This window comes from Zeus faber, assembly GCF_960531495.2.
Source record: "Zeus faber genome assembly, chromosome: 7".
In the NCBI taxonomy this organism is placed as follows: Eukaryota; Metazoa; Chordata; class Actinopteri; order Zeiformes; family Zeidae; genus Zeus; species Zeus faber.
Window position 1 is genome coordinate 23,149,554 of NC_137203.1, and position 18,899 is coordinate 23,168,452.

The 18,899-nt window shown below is 44.1% G+C and overlaps 2 protein-coding genes across 2 annotated transcripts; one reads left to right on the top strand and one right to left on the bottom strand.

The window, feature by feature from the left end:
* Positions 1-689: 689 nt before the first annotated feature.
* On the top strand, positions 690-1,730 carry nkx3-1 (NK3 homeobox 1; the record flags this gene model as incomplete). The annotated part of the gene is made up of 2 exons (XM_080004273.1): positions 690-867; positions 1,339-1,730. The coding sequence occupies 2 exons, from the start codon at positions 690-692 to the stop codon at positions 1,728-1,730; spliced, it is 570 nt and encodes a 189-aa protein (XP_079860399.1).
* A 7,325-nt stretch (positions 1,731-9,055) lies between these two features.
* slc25a37 (solute carrier family 25 member 37) lies at positions 9,056-15,495 on the bottom strand. The gene is made up of 4 exons (XM_080003621.1): positions 15,390-15,495; positions 10,499-10,727; positions 10,323-10,379; positions 9,056-10,196 (listed from the first exon to the last, which is right to left on the bottom strand). Exons 1-4 carry the CDS (start codon positions 15,453-15,455, stop codon positions 9,667-9,669), a joined length of 882 nt encoding a protein of 293 aa, XP_079859747.1. The 5' UTR covers positions 15,456-15,495; the 3' UTR covers positions 9,056-9,666.
* Positions 15,496-18,899: the final 3,404 nt, after the last annotated feature.

Sequence of the window (18,899 nt, forward strand, 5' to 3'; positions counted from 1 at the left end):
AGGGCTTCCAGCCATCGCTAAACTTCCCTTGACCGGTGGGGGGGGGGGGGGGGGAGGCATGGAAAATCACAAACAAACAACTACTGGACAGTCAACGTGTCAGTTTGGGAACGCACTGAGTGAATGTGTGGAATTCAACCCGACCCCCTGAAGGAGCAGGCATCCGGGACAATGCCTCGGGGGAACCGCGGGCCGTGAATTCGTGGCCACAATCAACACAATCTAATTTACAGTGGGTACAAAAAATGTTTTGACGATTTGATCCATGACAAAGGTAAAAAAAAAAAAAATTAAGATAAATATTGGCATTACTAATGTCCTTTGTGGCTTAGGCTACATTGAACACAGTTTCCTTACATCGTGGGGTCTCAAACTCTCTAAACTTCATGGGGTCACTGGCCCGGGCATTGGACATCGAGGAAAAAACTAACTGTACGCCCTGTATTGGAGTTGCCCCTAGAGGTAAAGGCATGACCGGCCCACGGTGGCTTTAGTTTAATACCAATATGACTGTCCTGCCCCGCCTCTTTGCCTGTCAGAGTAGGCCCTCCCCTGTGCTGGGTGGATAAATATTAGCTTGAGGCACTCTTGGAGGAGACACTTGGAGCAGACTTGGAAGCAAAAGCAGTGAGACACCAGCAGACACGGTTCCTGGTTTCGATCTGTTATATCTGGAATACCGGACAGAGATGTCGGAGAGAGTCAGGCCACTGACCTCGTTCCTCATCGAAGACATTCTTTCGGGCAAAGAAGGCTTAGACAGAAAAGGTTGTGCGCAGAAAACGGAGAGATGCTCGCAGTGGGACGGACGCGAGCTGTCCCAGCGGCTGGACTCGGAGCAGGGGTCTTCGTTTGCAGCGCGGAAAGGTAAGGGCGCCGTCTTCCGGGTTCTCTATTACAGTGACTCTCAGAACTTTTCATATCAAGAACCCTCGATCTGATATGCATCAGAGCCCGTGTCATCAGATTTCGTCTCTGGGATCCCAATCTGAAAATGTTATTGTTAGACATGAATTAGTCCAAACTTGCTTTCCTGTCTGTTATAGGGTTGAGGAGATAACAGTGAAACCGTGATCAAAACAGTCATAATTTGCACATCCTCTCACGTTGCTTACAGCTGGTCAATTAAATAAAGGTGGAGTTCACCATTGTTTTGTTGGGGACCCCCCCGGAACATCCTGAAGGACCTCTGGGGGGGTCCTCGGACCCCATGTTGAGAACCATTGCTCTGGCCTCAACAAAGGACTGTGCTGTCAGCCGATCCTCATCGCTGGGCATCGGCGACGCCATTTCAATGCAATATCTGGACGATCTAATCTAACCGCTTTTCTCTTCCAGAATCTCCGGGCCGCAACGAACCCACAGAGTCGGCCTCCGACGGGAAACAGAAGCGATCGCGGGCGGCGTTCACGCACCTGCAAGTGCTGGAGCTGGAGAAGAAGTTCAACCAGCAGAAGTACCTGTCGGCTCCGGAGCGGGCGCACCTGGCCGGCGCCCTCAGGCTGACCGAGACGCAGGTGAAGATCTGGTTTCAGAACAGGAGGTACAAGACGAAGAGGAAGCAGCAGAGCGCCGAGCTCTTCCATAAGGACGTCGACTACAAGTCGGACGGGCTGGGCCTGGGGGAGGACCTCCTGCGAGCGTCGCTGCTCGGCGCGCTCTGCCGGTCGTACCACTGCAGGCCTCAGCTCTGCGACCGCACGTACGCCTGGAGGCCAGCGCTATGGTGAACGGATTTTTTTATGTGGACCTCTTTACCGGTAGACACTTGAAGGCTTATAGTCTTTTCTGTAAAAGACGATTTAGAAATGAGACCATCACATCAGCTCATTGTCTATCCTGTAAAACACTTAAATTATTATATTAAGCTACGCTCAATTGGCTTGAAATGGTACTGCAGGGGAGATCCAGAAGTTCTAGAAATATTGAATTAAAAGTTGGTTTTGCGGTATACATTTTTTCCAGTTTGAAGAGGAAATCTGTAGTCTTCTTATCTAATCTATCAGATGTTGAATTGGACAACAAAATGTTTATTTTATTATTTTTTTAAATATTTGTATATTTTGCAGCTCTTACTTGTCAAATGCAATGTTGTTACTTTACTTCAAACTAAACGCAAAACGTTGTTAAGAAACCATGGAAATCAAACACAAAAGGTACATTTTTCAAATAAAATATTTAACATGCAAAAGATTTTGTTCAAAAACATAAATGCGTAATAACTGTTGTTTTGATCCAAGAGCACTACTTTTTTTGTCTGTTATACTACAAGTATCAAATCAAATGTGTTAAACAGAACACCCCACCCCTTTGTTTTTGGCATGGTAGATAAGTTAAATTGTACTAATATGCTGGTGGGTTTCATGGACATGAAAGTTGGAATCTGAAGATGAGAGCCGCCCAAGCCTCTGCAATGTCCTAATCCACTCATTTTAAAAGTTCATTCACTTATTCTATGTACAGTCACACTGGCAAACACCAATTACTTCTCACGCTGTCAAAGCTTTGAAATGACAATCTATTGATTGTGAAATTCAGTCTTCAGAGGTTCTGGAGAATAGAAGGGGATTAATAACAAGTGAGTTCATCTTCGCCAAACATTTTATCAGACATCTTCAAGAATGAGATACAGAGATGCCACAATTATCTGGGCATCAAACTCCCACTTGAGTGGAAAGCATCACTGTCATGTGACGATAAACAGGCGTCCTGAATGTGAGGGCGCATTCTTAATGGTAACCCTTTAAGAAATACAAAATAAGATCAATTGGTGCTAATTATTTGGGGATATACAGTAAATGTAAATGCCAGGGGGCCATCCAAGGGGCCAAATTATAACCGGGAGACAATTCACGATTACAATTCAAGATCCATTTATAGATGTTAAATATACTGTCAGTGCACAGAGTTGTTGAGTTGTGCCCAATAGTGTCCATTGATCATGGTGATTCATCGTCAATACCTTAGTAAGTTAAAAACCTCCTTGAGAATAGTCTGTCACACAACACGATGGGAAGATGTGTGTATTCACTGAAGAGTGTTACCCCCATCCACTCCAACCACATGATGTAGCGCCATCGAGATTACATCAACTCTAAACTGCTCTCGAACATTTGCAACAGTTATTGGACCTGATGCACAAAGGTCCTCTAGAGCCTCGTGATGATACAAACAAACAAACAAACAGAGCTTAATTTCCACAGAGCACAATTGTCCGTGATCTGGTTCGGGGGTTTTTTCCCCCGTACTCATCACGGCATGACGTAGGAGATATGACATCACTTTATGACATCACATCTGTTTCACTCCAGCTCAATGTGGTTTGATTACACTGATGTCATGTAGATCTCTTCGGAGATGAGTATACATGACAGTGTTTCTTTTTTAAAATCTCCCCTGATCTTCAGGATTGGAATACTAGGGTAACTGACAGTTATGTTTAGGAGGTTGATAATGAATGGCTGGCCAATATGAATAGAACACCAATGACATTGAGGGTTTGATCCTTTTTCCTCCCAGATATAAAACCATAAAACCAGGCTGTGCAGATTTGGCGCCGAACTTATTTAGGAGCGGCGCGCTCACAGCGACATTGCCGAGGTGTGAGCACCGGGACGAAGGAGCGCAGATAAAGGAGGGGACACATGACGGCTCCCACGCCGCGACCCTGTCCTAGTCTGTGACCTTGAGGAAATGAGTCACCAGCAACCCGTCATCTCATATATGGACAACTGTACAGTATAGAATGAGGGAAGAACAAGCAATGTTTCTATCTCCCAAAGAGCAAACCTGTTTCACAACTTGCCGGGGCAGTTCCGAATTTCTTATATGCGTCAGATTCTCGTATTTACCAACTTTGCATATTTTACTGGAGGAAGAATAAATATATGTTTTTTTACATTTAATAAGTTGAAACTGTACTGTAAACTGCACTGTCCATTCCAACAGCAAGAGGACAACAAATGACTACAAATAGCTACCTATGAAACCAAGTAACTCAAATGTGAATGACTTGTCCGGAAAAACACAGCAAAACAAAAAAATTATTAATATACAAGAATTAATTTTCTAAAAAAAAAACGCCAAACCCGAAGTGACCTGCTCGGAACAACGGCAGCGGCTAAATCAGTCGATCTGGGGCTTTTAAGAGTAAACAGATAATTAGACATGAGGAGCGCGGATAGCATCTGTTTTGACGGCGTCAGTATCTGTCGCCGCACAGAAACAGAAACATGGCCATCAGATAAAGACGCCAACCTGAGGTTAGAGCTATTGTTATCCTCCTTAGCATTGTAATACCTGCATTTCCACAATCTGAAAGGGACACGGTACATTGAATGACAAAACGAACGCCGATCACAAAATCACCCCAGCTCCTCCCGTCTGCTCCGCTCTCCTTCCTTCTTCTGGCTGAAGGGCGTCTCTCTCTCTCTCTCTCTCTCTCTCTCACTGAGAAGAACTGGCTTTTCCGAGGTGTAGCTTATGAAGGCTGTTCCGAGGAATTTCCTTGATGTCTGTCTGTCTGTCTGTCTGTCTGTCTGTCTGTCTGTCTGTCTGTCTGTCGGTGTGGTCGCGGGGCCTCATCATTACGCCGCGATTCAAGGTGCCCACCGACGCTTTTGGCAAAAAAAACAGATCCCCTGCGCAGATTGGGGACGTTAAAGCGAACTCCTCCACAAAGGCCGTCTTTGTCGACGCTCCAATGTGCCGTGACATGCTAACAAATTTGCCGCAGCCGATAAGACGGTTACAAAAAAAAACAAAACACACACACACACACACAAAGGCCCGGATCTCATGCCCATACCCATAAACTTCTCAGGTAGTGTAACTGGATCCCACATGTAGCCGGGAAAAGAGAGCAGTTCCTTTCTTACGCTAAGACGATAGAGCTACGGCATCAAAATTATCTGATGGTTGGGTTTGATTGCACTGTATGAGCAAGAGAAGAGAGAGAGAGAGAGAGAGAGAGAGAGAGAGAGAGAGAGAGACTGGTCTCCTGGTCTCCTGTGTAAAGTTGAGGTACAGTTTACTGCAGATGGAGCGATTAGAGGACGACAAGGATGCAGGACACGGGCAGAAAGGGGCTGATTATTGTCCTCTTCAGATAAACAACCTGGTGGCGGACCACGCCGCAGGACCAAACAGTCAGGGGGGGAAAAACAACGCAGCGTACGTGTCCTGAGTCACGTTGGCCGTCGTAGAATAAATCTGTGGCGCCTGAATTTCAAGCGAAGGGCAGAAAACCTTGACATCGATGATAGGACTAAAAACAACATTGTTTATAAGCCTAGTGTATGGTGCCCAGTGGGTTTTGATGTAAATAAAGATTTCTGGATATAATCGGAATTCATTCTTATAGTTTTGATCTTCGTAGAGATTTAGCCATGTCCACAAACATCTTAGGGACCTATCTCATCCATTTCATCAAAAGAAACTAAGAGGTGGACAAAATAGGCAAGATGGACGGTATTGAAGGTGACCTTTAACTCTGCAGCCTAATATTGATGTCAAGAAGTTTCCGAGCCTTTGTCTTCAGTTTCAGGGTTCTTCAACCCAACACCTTCTACTCACAGCTCTACAGTAGACTAGTAGCAGTAGACTCTGTAGACTTAGACTTTGTAGAAAAAGAAAACGCTGATACAGAAGCAGAATATCCCCTTTCCCTTTCTGTCATCGATAAAAAACAATATGCTGCCCAAAAGGAGGTGATCATACACTGCTTTTAAAACAAAACATTTATTATTTTTACACTTTAAAGCAGCACTATGGAACTTTTGGGATGTGGGATTTGGCGTCCCCGCAGTTTCTGAGTGCAATTGCAGGTTTACGCCACTGTAGTAAAACTCAGCCCGGTGTCCGAAAATAATCAATTTTACCAGAGAAATTTGATCCTTACCGGTCACGTTTCAATAACAGTCCAGGGTAACAGCGTTACAAACGCAGATATAATGTACACCTAGGTAACAGAGCGCCTTGCAGCTGGCCACTTCCTGGGGCCACGCGGAGAGAGGGTGCGGGGAGGGACAGGGCCCCCTGCTACCGGCGTAGGTACCAGATGTGCTCGGCCTGCCAGATCGGCTCGCACGCGCGAGTCAGAGGGTGAAACAAAAGTGAGGGGAGGTGGAGCGGCTACGTTTGGTGCGGGCATTATTATCAGAAATTTAGACCGGCAAGTTTATGATTTATCCGAGGTTTTTGTTTTTCAAGGAAGTGGTGTAGTGCTGTAAAGCCTAGCGCACTTTCCCCGTGGTTTTCGTACCCAAACACAGGAGTTACATGGTGAAGGAACAGGTGTTTGGGGGGGGTGAAGTCACTGTACCATGAAAACGATTTTGAAGCTGTTATTTTAAGGTTGCTTTAAGGCTTCATCCACAGAGCCTAAATGAGGATTTTCGTAGTTGTACAGTCGGTTTTGTTTGTCATGTTAATAATGTGTCGAGTATATTTCAGTTATTGAAGGGCAATATTATTGGCTAACTGCCATTACGCTAAGTGACTGATTATTTCTGATTGTTGCCTGGCTCCAGACTAGAACCTTGACTCTACAGGTTTGGTAAACTGAGTACAAAACAGTGAAGTGCCCTACCTTCAAACTTCCTCCTGGTTGTTAAAACGAGCAGGAAGCCAGCAGCAGGGCATGGCTGCCACCTATCGGAAGACCTTAGTATCATTTAAGTAGGTTCAGGCTTGAATTCACAGGGGAGATTCATTCGAAGGAAAGCCTCCACCCATGTTTAGTATTTACTTAAAATTCTCCCCTTGGTTTGTTTTCACACGCCCTTGGGAGATAACATCGACGGGGAACTGCAGCGCCCTCTGCTGGCAAGGGACGCGCATGTACAAACCTACACAACCACACACATTGTACATACCATGTACCATCTGAATCTGTAACCTCTGCTTCTGTTAGAGCATTCAACCGACTAAAACGTACAGTCTCGTAGCCTTAGTTCAAACTAAATTCAAGTGGAAAGAACGTCAGATTTGTCGGTCACAGATTGCACTGTCAATGTTATGGTTCCGCATGTGGTGTACAATATATAGTGCTTACATTGCAATGTTGAGTATTACCTTCCAATTTAATAATCATTTAAGCAGACTAAACATTATTCTGCAATATGCATTTTAGCTTGCTGTGAGAATGCCCAACGGCCTATTTAGTCCTAAATATAAACATGGAAAATAACTTCAGGTGAGCCACACATTCAAAGCACCACAACGAAACAGGACGTTGGAAAACAACTGTTGTAAAAGGGCAGAAAACACGGTGTTGATCACTTGCAATTTATTTCAGCTCCAGTGTTACATTCTGTAGCAGCATTGCCACATTTGTCTTTATTCCAAACATTCTTGCACTGTAGATGGCACTCTAGTCATGTATCCTTCCGCTCGTCGTTGGTCAATTGGTTGTGCGTATACAGCATAAAATATTTACACAATACTGCATCAGACATCCATTCTTCATCCTCCTTTAAAAATTTGAACACCCATTGCACTACTGGGCACACTTGTAACGCCATGTAAATGGACACAATCAAAATCAAATTGATAGGCAAAAACGTTTGTAATTAAATGTGTCATAAATTATGTATTCAATAAGCTTCCAAAAATAACTTGAGAGAAGAGGGTAGGGGAGTGCCAAACAGCAATGTGTTCCCATACAAGTTATTTTGTGATTAGCTTTGGTCTATTTTAAACCTGAAAAAACAGCTTCCGGTCCAGCCATGTCAAAATCCATGCTGCATGGTAACTAAAAGTAATTATAAATAATTATATTCTATAACCACTACTTTACAGTCTTTCCTTTTTGGGGAGAAGGGGCAAGTACTGACATTAATTATTTTGTCAATGAGACGGAAAACATTAAGTATTGAGAACTAAATAATGGAGTAACATTTAAGAGCGATATCAGCTGCTAAATGTGGATGGAATAAGCAGAGCTGAAAAGATAAAACACCAGAGAATACCTCTAACGACAGGTATTACGTGCATTTTTGGGATTTTCACAATCTAGATGAGTATATATTTGATGGGTTACATGATGTGACCATTAGGATTTGACCGTCTGCGGACGTCATCAGTCAAGCAAAAGAAAGAGTTTAATTGAAGCCAAACAAACAAGTCTCGCAGCATGGAAGATAAAATATTGGGAGGAATGCCTCGACCGCCCGAGTGGAAAATTCGGAGCTGGAGAGGGCCCCGGAAGTGTGCAACTGAAAATGGAAAAACAAAACTTCCAACGAGCCGATTTGGTCTGACTGTTCGGGTGTCGATTGCACCATAACCATGGTTGCCGCGAAATTAGGTAACATGTCAGTCTGCATTTCTGGAACACACTTGCTTCTGTGTTTAAGGTAGAGTTCTATAACTTATGCCAAAGCGTATGCTGCTCACAAGTTAAATAGTTTGCGCAAAGCGAGGCAGCGACACCGAGAAAAATTGCAATTAACAAGAAAAGATGAGGGCGTCGTTCAGGACGACCTCCTTTAAGGTTGGATCCACCTCCGGGACCTGCATAATGAAGTGCTTTCAAATGTATACCAACAAGCTGCCTTCCCTCTGCAAACATACTAGAAATTCTTATATTACACTATTCAGGATTCTGTGTGCATGACTCAGGATATTGTAGTACTTCACTTCAACAAGGCAAATAATGGGACCGCTGCGGTCTACACACCTTCACCAAGAGAGACTGAGCAGTTCTCTCAGAAGGAACAAATAAAAATCAACTGCACTTGATGAAAGCCCATACCTCACAATTGATGAATAAGAAGACAACGACGACAATAATAATAATAATAATAATAATAATAATAATAATAATAATAGATTCTATTGAGACAACTGGGCAACAATGACATTTTTATCATAAATTGTGCGGAGCCATTGACGGATTTAATTTCAATAACATAACTGGAAGTTCGCTTGATAAGAGGGGTCGGGATAAGAGTATGGATAAAATGATGTGCTCCGTCCATCTCTCTGAAGAAACCAGAAAGGAAAGAGGAACACAGTTGAAGTAGCCATTACCATTTAAAAAGGCACTTTGAAAGTCAGAGTTGTTCCGTTTACTGTGCAGCAAAACTAAGGAATGTGTCCAAGGAAATCTTTACAAATACACACAGGAATAATACAAGCAAAGAACTGCGTGTTTCTTCCGCATTGATAAAAATGTAAGCCTCAGAATGCTATTAAAATAAATAAAAAGTTCCCATATCAGAACTATAAACACATCTGTGAAGACAAACAATCAACGGCAATAAGTAGGAATGAGTTTGTGGAGTGATGCATAGAGATAATTGGCTTGAGGAAAAAGAAAATGGGGAAAAAAAAACAAAAACAAACAAAAAAAACAAAAAACCAAAAAACCTGTCTTGCCGAGATGGCAACTCATTTACTTTTAACTTGTTTGTGTAACAGCACTCCTCTGAAGTGAAAACATGCCAAGGCAGGGGATGGAAAATAAGGACTGTCACCGTGTAGCGTATCTTCATCACAGTGATTTCCCTTGGAGGCAATAAACTGGATTTACCGAACGTGGATCAGGGAAGGTGTGTGCGGACTGTGTGCGGACTGTGTGCGCTAGGCCACCGATTGGATGTCGTCGGGTTTCCCCCCCATTTCTTTTTTTGCATTGTTTCAGATACAGGCGTACACCATCGATTAAAGTGGTCGGGCTCGGGCCTCTTGCTCCAGCTGCTGCTTGGTCAGAAAGTATTTGAAGAACTCGTACACCGACCAGGCGATGGCGGTGGAGGGCATCTGGTATATGATCCGAGCTTGGACCCCTTTGAAGAAGGCCGCCGGGCCGCCGAGCCGGTACACCGTCCTGAAGGCGTTGGCCATCCCCGATAAATGGCCGCTGATGTGCACGGAGCTGAGCGCTACGTTCTCTTGCGTGTTGAGCAGCGTCTTGCAGACGTCCAGCGGAGTGGTTATGGCGGCGGAAACGGCCCCAGCCGCCGCCCCCGACATGATGTGGCTGCCGGGGTGGTACAGTCTGTGTGGGTTGAGCTGCTCCTGCATCAGCTCGTAGGTGATGAAGTGGACCGCCTGGAAGGGGATGTTCATGGTGAGCTGCGTGCTGTAGCTGCGGTAGAACGCCCCGACGCCCTCGGCGCGCGTCACCGTCCGGACGCAATCCCAGAGGCCCTTGTACGGAGAGTTGTACATCTGCATCCTCTGCTTCACCACTGAGTGGAGAACCGGAGCGGAAAATGTTGTTGGAACATGTTTGGACAGAAATGCAATTTGTAGAAAAGTCATGGAAACGCCAGAGCCAACAGGTTTTCAATTGGGAATGCTCATGCAGGGTTTACCTTCAGCTGGGTTCATGATAGCATCGTGGAGAACAGTAGCCACACTTCCTGCCAGACCTGTTGGAATGCAGAGAAGAATCGGTAAGATGAAACCGGGGGGAAAACCTGACTGGTTAAAGGGTGCATATCAATGTGGCTACCCGAACACGTTTTAAGTTTTGTTTTTTGTTCTCTACCATTGGCTAAATGGCTGTTTCCTCCATTCTGAATGACTTCGCTGAGGGAGCGTTTGACCCGTTCGTAGCAGGCAAAGTAGAGCGCGTGGGCAGGACCTGCACCCATCATGGTGATGTTGAGGCCTCGCAAGGGTCTGAAGAGACCCTCGGTCTGGATGATCCGTTTCAGAGCCTCATACACTCCCCTGTACTGGGCTTTGGGGTCTGGCTGCAGGCTCTGCATCCTCGTCTGTGGGGGGGGGAATAAAATTAATTAATTAAATAAATAAAAGTTATTGTGGCTCATTACTCACAATGCGGCCTTGTTTGGTAAGGTCTGAGAGAAGATGGAACAAATAATTAGGCCACCGCTGCCATCACAAGGAGCTTTAAGTGTGTGTGTGGGGGAGGACAAGACACCTGGAGTGGGGCAAACAAATATTGTCTTCAGGCGCTGCAGTCAGATTTTTCTGTCAGTAAGTGCACTTGGAAGTAACGGGGTCTTCATCGTGTGAGTTATGTCTCTCGCAGGCCTTGTGAGGGAGGCCCGACACGGCCCTTTGTTACACCACCATGCCAAGTTATCCGGACGCCACAAAGCAATGTTTTTATTTGAAAAGAGACGCTGGGCTATCTATCTTCCTCAGCACATTTCCACAGATTTCCTTCCTTCTCTACAATAAAATATCAATTTAATTTCCGTCTGATACAGATGTTGGGAGCCCTGAAGAGACATAACTTGGTTGTTTATAATAAAGGACTATTAATTGTGAAACTGAATGGTACACAGCAAGTAAGGAAGTGTAGTACTTGCAGTTCTCCGTTTCAAGTAATTGGGTTTTATCGCAGTAAGCTGAACTCAATGTTGACAGTTGAGTACAGTTCAATTGTAAAATTCCCTCTTCGACCAAATCTTCCTGATTCAATGTGTACATGGAAGTGAAACCTGGGGGTGTTTTCTGATGTGTGTCAAGGACTTCCATGCCGAAAATAGCTTCAAATAAAGACTGAGCAACAGAATGTAGGAACAGTGCGGGGCCGCAAGTCTGGAAGACAAAATTCTGTTTTTCCATGTCGTCCGACATTTTTGTCATTTAGTCGTGGCCGGGAGGCTCTTTGACGGTTTGCTAATCAGGGGAGGTAAATGTGTACACACACCCTTTTCTGTGATAACGTCATCTACAGTGTGTACAGTGTTGATAACCTCCCATGTAACATTAACACAAGACAACTCCCCTTGCTTCTTTACGCCTTGCTTTGTTTGGAGAAAAAAAACGAGGTAGACATATATAGTGTAGTTTTAATGTACTTAATGAACTTCATCTACTGGCAAACAATGAACCGGAGTTGAAAAGTACTGGTTCTGGGTCTGATATTGCATATGAGGATTTCTCTCTTCCTAAACTTGGTACATAAACAGGTGAACTTAACACCAGCAGTCATTAATCATATTTACTGAAAAATATTGACGTAACAGATCACCACATGCTACTTGACTCGGTTGACAAAGAGCAAAGTTGAGATAATATAATTTTAACAAGACTTGTTGAACCCATTTAATTGTGACTAAATGAGTATGATATGATTATCGGGTCTCTCTAAAACAAAGAAAAAACAAAAAAAACAAAAAACAACACTATAATTAAATACACTGTATAACTGCTGTATATAGGAGTAGGTGTTGCTTGTGAACCCTCAGAGGGGAAACTGTGACAACAGTTTGTGGAATGCTGTAGTGAATAGAAAAATGGGTTAATTTGGCAAGTGATCATGTTTTTGGCAGAATGTGGCACATAAAGGTTATTGTTAGAACGCCAGTGTTTCGAAACATTACATTGTTGGAAAACAATGGCTGAGCAAAAGAGAGGGGCTTGAAGGGGCAAAGTTCACAGTCAGACAAATAGTTAGCCATTTCTCATACACCTCCTTTTTGGCAAGCCCAAAGATAAGCAGCAAGCATATTGGATAATGAACACAACATCAAACATTGACTAAATACTTTATGGCCAAGATGGACATGTGTTTAGAAATAAGTCAAACTAGTCAGCTTGTTATGGGGTAATGTGGCGCCTTGCCACAGGTTCCTGTATGGATGGAAACTTCCTTGTGCCACATCAGTAGTATCCTTAAGAGAGCCGGTAGATAATACATTTTTGACATGAATCATATTCCTCCTAGAACAGTTACACAAGTAAGGTGCGCTAGAAACAACATTTTAAAACCTGATCCCTCACATCTAGCCACAGATCATACGCAACATTTATGAAACTAGATGGGGGTTTGAAACATGCTCACAAAATTTTGTAAAAAGAAAGACAAAACCTGTAATATTAACTAGACAATTAACAAAACGAATCCAAAAAAAAGATTGCGTACTAACTTCAAATACGATCAAATACAGATACGCCGTTTAAAATTACTTCACACAGCTATAATTAGATGATGCAGTTTATTGGCACCGTTCATAAAATTCAGTTTCACAATGCTATTAGTGTCATAATACTCTTTCGTTTTTATGCAATTACGGGAAGTGTTTAAAAAAAACCCACTTAGTTACCAAGTTAGGATGTGAGTAATGCATATTAAAAAAAAAGCATTTCCTGAGTCTAGTTTATTCTGTTTTTTTCCACCCACACACCCAACTTAAATTTATCACCTTTGCCTACATCATGGGTGAACACAAGGATTGAAACTCACAATTAAGGGGCGTATACAAAATTGTCACCACAAACACAACATACTATCTATTCAGTTAAACATTTATCAACAAAAACAGTTCCTTGTTCAGTGAGCTATATCGAGATTGACTGTATTGACATAGAAAGGTTGATATTATGACCAAGTAAGTAGAGGCATTAATTAAACCCAGAACAGCACATGTTCAGAAAGTTCTGAAAATTGTATATATTTGACCTTCGGGGCAACATTGAACTATCTATCTATCTATCTATCTATATATATATATATATGATAACCAAAATCCCATATCACCATAGCCAGTTGTCAATTTAGGATTTTTTCCTGTAACAGTCAACCAGAGTGACACAAATACATCACCAGCAAGAAAAACCACACTATTTAACATCAGTATGGGTGCACTACAAATGGAGCCATTGCAGGACAGGAAACCTGCCCCGGGCTGTTGTTTATCTAAATGAGTCATTAAAAATTAGGGAGGACTTCTGGTGATCAATGAATGAGTTTGAAGAGCCATCAAATTGTTGTGAATGGAATTCTCAAAGGAATCATTTAATTCTGTCAAACTACATAGTTGGGTGGGTTGGCCTTTTTTTTTGCGTTGAACTTAAATTTAGTCCTTGGCAATTATTTCCAATCTGTGAGTTGAAGATTAGCCCCACTCCTTTAACGGAGTGACCCCCGACTCCAGAGCCGCTTGGAAAATCTGTTCGGTATAAGCGAGTCGTTCGGGATTCTGAGAGAGGACCTATCGTGCTCCTTTTTACACAAATTTATATAGGTGTCTGGAGGTCCCCAAAACCTGCTTTGAGTTTTTTGCTGAAATGATCACTCATATTATGCATTCTATCCATTCTAACACTGAATAGAATAGAATAGAATGCAACCCATCCTGTTCCGAAACGGGCTGTTCCTGTGTGTGAAGCTTTAACTGTAAAGGAGCTGCCACGCCCCTAGTTCTGTCAGTCAATGGGGTTTGACCTTCACGTCTGAGTTCCGTCGTACTTACTCCGTAGCTTTCACTCATTTCGCCGTCATCAGTTTCTCAACAAAATTGAGGAATAATATAACTGAGAAATGAGCAAGCCGGTGGCTGAATCTTCTAGATCGGCGAGGCGTCATTTTTAAAAGTTTGTTCCGACTTTCGTTCGGGGACACTGCGCCGGGAATTTCCTGTTTCATGTAAACGTCAGAAAATAAAACGAATACACCGACAGTGAAAATACACAGTTTTTGTTTGTTTGGAGAAATGCAGAGCGGGTCATGCGGCACAACCTACAGTCTACGTACTGCATACTTTTTTTTTTTAGAAAGAAAGAAAGAAAGAAACACACAGCAGAAGTTTCTTGTGAGCACATTCGCATCGTCTGCAGTTTTGTCACAGACAGCTGCTATTAATTCATCTTTGTTTTAAAAGATTTGTGCTGGTCTCCGCAGCCACCAGAGCACGACCCAGGCGCTCCAGCCGTGGGCGGAGATACTCAGATGGAGGGCGGTGCTAATTCTACCGAAGCCCTGGATGAGGTACGAGGAGATCCGGGCCGCGGAGCTGGACGGCATGTTTTCTGGGATGTTTTCTGCAATAACGCGGCAAGAAGAGCGACTGGGTGGTCTTGGGCCACAGTTTGTGCGTTCGCAATGTAGCCCCAGACGTATGTGCACAAGCACTGAAAAAGTGCCCCCCCCCCCCCCATAAGAGACCCCCTTTAAAAATCACTAAACGAGACGAACAAGATGAGACAGAAATAGGAGGAAAGGTTTTTGATTAACACGGGCACGATTTACCACACGGTAATAAGCGATTTAAGATATTACAAATATTTTATGAAAACTTTTTTTTTTTCCCACCCCCACTGACAGATGGGCGGGGGGGGGGGGGGGTGGGGTCGCTCTAGCGCCCCCTATTGGCCGGTCGCCACTGGCTATCAGAGTTAAATGAGTAGACGCAACTAAATCGATGTGAACATCCACAAACAAGCATGATGTTGTACAACCGCCTCTGGCTTCGTAGGTAGATGTGTTTGATTAAATGGCGTGAGAGTGAGTGCAGGCAGCAGCTGAGTAACCGGGCTAGCACCGAATTAGCAACGTCAATGTTAAAAAAAAAAAAAAAAGCCCGGGGAGCTCCAAAGTGAAACACGAGCTAACGTTAGCCACGCGGCGGTGTGGCGGCGGCGGCGGCGGCGGCGGCGCCGTGTCCGGGGCGAGGGTGTACCTTGACGGAGTCCACGGGGTACATGACGGTGTGCTCCAGCACGCCCGCCACGGCGCCCGCTGTCATGTGCGTCCGCGTGGAGACGTGGGGCGGCAGGCTCTCGTAGTCGCCGCCGCCGTCGCCGTTGCTCTCGAGCTCCGCGTCCATGTCCGACGCCGCTCAACTCCATGCGCGGCGAGGGAGACGGACTACCGCAGCTCCGCGCCGCATGGAGAACACCCAGGCGGCGTGCACAACCACAACAACCGTTTCTCCGTCACCGACCGGAGTTCCAGCGCTGGGCGTGACGTCGGCGGTGTAAGTCGGCGCTCGGCGGCCGCCCGGGCCCAATCGGAGTGCGGGGCGGCCGAAAAGGAGGCGGGACCCCGGCCCGAGTTGACCAATCAAAAGTTTGTCTGGTGAATCGTCGTCCGCTACGCTGACAGTTCATTGGAACCTCTGTGCGCTGGACTTCTGCAACTTATTTTGTGAAATATATTTCCTATTTCTGGCCGTGACTTGTTGCCACAGGGGTTTGTTGCTCATAAAATACTGGCAGTTTTCCATTTTGTAATTGAAAAACCGATTGAACGGGAGAATAATCTAACAGTCTATCTATTTCCCTTCTTTATAGTCATGTTCACCCTCATCATTTTAATAGACAGGGGCATGTATAGAGGTATTCTCATTTGTAGTTAAACTCATATTCTGGATTGTGTACGGTGCAAAGTACGTCCGTTTGCCTTTCCCTCAATAAAAATCGAATGCACCTATCGCTTTGTATCTCTCCCATTTCATATCGTTCTCCCTCCTTTTGCTGCTTCCATATCTCCTCTCAGTGATGTTGCATCTAATCATTCTTGAATGGGATGGGCCTCATGCAAACACAGCACGTGCATGCCCTGAGGAGATAAGCAGGTCTGGTCAGCTTATCCTGACCAGTTCTACTGCCCAAAACAAACCCACCCTACGAGCAACAATTCGTAACACGCCCTTAGATTGGTATTTCATTTATTTAGATACTTAAAAGGGAGGGGGTTGAAGGGGCAACGTTTCGGGGTCAGACAAATAGCTTGCAATTTCTTATAGGCGTCCTTCATTTTGACACTATAAATGTAGAAATGACTGATGAGCCTTGATGTGTCCCCAACAACCTGTGAAAGATTTCTAACATTTTTTGTTGTCTCTCCTGTGCCTACTGTTGTCTTATGTCAGTTTGAGCCTTGTTTTCTGAAAATAGTTTCCCATTTGGAACCCACAACCTGCTCCCTTGACATTGTTTCCTCACGCCTCCTTGAAGAGGCTTTTCACAGTTCGGGCCCCGGCAATTATCGATAGCTGTCTTGGTACAGGTTATGTTCCATCCTATTTTAAACACACTGTGGTTCAGCCTCTCATCAAAAGTCAAATCTTGGCTCCACCGTTCTCAAAAAATTAAGACCGATTTCTAAATGACCTTTCCTTTCAAAGGTTCTTGAAAAGGTTGTCTTTGGCCCTCTACAATCCTTCCTTGCCCTTGATTCTGGGGATTGTGTTATTTAATTTTCTCATTTCACCACTCAAATATGGGGTTGGCCTTCAGGGAACAGCCTTAAATTGATTCACGTCGCACTGTACCTTCACCTGCGGGGTCCCCTAGGGGCTTCTACTGGGTCCCATTCTGTTTTCCTTGTGCATGCGCCCCCTGGGTTCCCTTATCCGGAAAAACTGTAATCTCTTTCCATCTTTACGCAGACGATCTCCGGCTGTACCTCCCACTAAAACCAAAAAGATAATGCTCCCTGAAACCCTTGTTCGACTTCCTCGAATACATTAAATCCTGGATATTCCAGAAACTTTCCTTTCTCTTTGTCCATGAGCGAGAAAAAGAAGTTCATGCTCTCCTTTCATCCCGGATGGATGACTGTAACTCAATGTACACAGGAGCCCCGCTCTCCTGCCTGCAGCTTGTCCAGAATGCTAGACCCCTGACTGGCACTCCTAAGCAGGACCAAATCACCCTCATACCGGCCTTCATTGGCTCCCAGTCAGATTTAGAAGTGATTTAAAAATGTTATTATTTGTTTTTTAAAGCCCTGAATGGACTGGCACCACCTTACATCTCTGACCTCCCGTGCTCCCATTCCACTGCTAGGTCCCCATGATCCTCTGACCGGATGGTTGCAAAAGGGTGATCATGCTTTTTCTGCTGCTGCCCCAAAGCTATGGAATAGCCTGCCCTTCTTTTTTTTTCTGGAGGAATAGCCTCCCCTTCTTAAAAAAATACCTCTTCTCTCTGGCCGTTGAATCCTCTTAAAATCTTTCTGCGTATCATGCACGTCCTTTTCTCTTCTGTCCTCTGTGTTACTGTCTACCTGTTATAGTGTATGCTGTTTTAACTCATGCTGTACAGCACTTAAGTCACCTTTGGTTGTTTTTTAATGTGCCTTATACTTAAAATTGACTTGACTTGACTTTTTGTCAAGCCCAAAGATATGCAGCAATGATATTGGATCATGAACACAACATCAAACATTGATTTAAAACTTTTTGGCCAAAACAAGTCAAACTAGTGTGATTGTTATGGGGTAATGTGGGGCCTTGCCACAGGTTCCTGTATAGTGGTGTAAAGTGGATCTAAACCTGATAATAATCAGAAAATGTTGAAAATGTCAGTACACCTGGAGGGTTAAATAGGACAGCAGTGGAGCTTCTTCTGGTCTGTTGGTGTCAAGAAGGATCAAATAATTAAATTCAGTAAATTGGATATCAGTGTAATGAGCATATAGTGTTAGATTGTTGTATTATATTATATGCATTCTAATTATAAAATGAGCCACTTGGGAAACATGGATTGGGTTCAAATCCCCAGGTCCATAAGGTACAAACCTTAAGAGGTTTCAATAACTGCCCACGTGGTAATGGTAGAAAAGGACACCGTGTAGTGCACATAGGAATTCTCAGCAAGTGTGTTTTTAACTCGTTGCTGACATCAACCAAGTCTCAAATATGTCGTTTCGGGTCTTAGAAATAATTTTGGAGATTCTAGGGCTGGAGCAACATTTCACCTCCTGACCGCGGTCCCTGTTTCACACTAGCACATTGTGTGAACAGTGGTCATATGACACGCCCAACACAAAATGTTCCCCCTCTGTTTCAGCTTTTTAGTGAGACCAATCAAAGGTCTTGCCATCATGTAAATTAAGAGCGATTCGGGGCTGCTGCCATATTCCACCAAGTACAGTAGTTGATTTTGAGTGGGGTCTTCTTGGCCGGTCACACACTTGGTGTGGTTGAATGATTTTGCACATCTTTCTCGTTGCGACTCTTATTCTCAATAATTAATGTGTTTTTTGGAAGTGTCACTCTGTACGTATCTCTTGTTGCAGGCCAGAAGTTTAGATTTCACCCTAAGATTGAATTACCTTGTGTGCCCATGAACCTAACCAAAGACGAACAAATAAGTTCGTAGTTCAGTGCATTTTTATCCATAAATTCCCAGCATGACCATTGATAGGATCTGATCAATATTTGACATGACATGTGCATGAC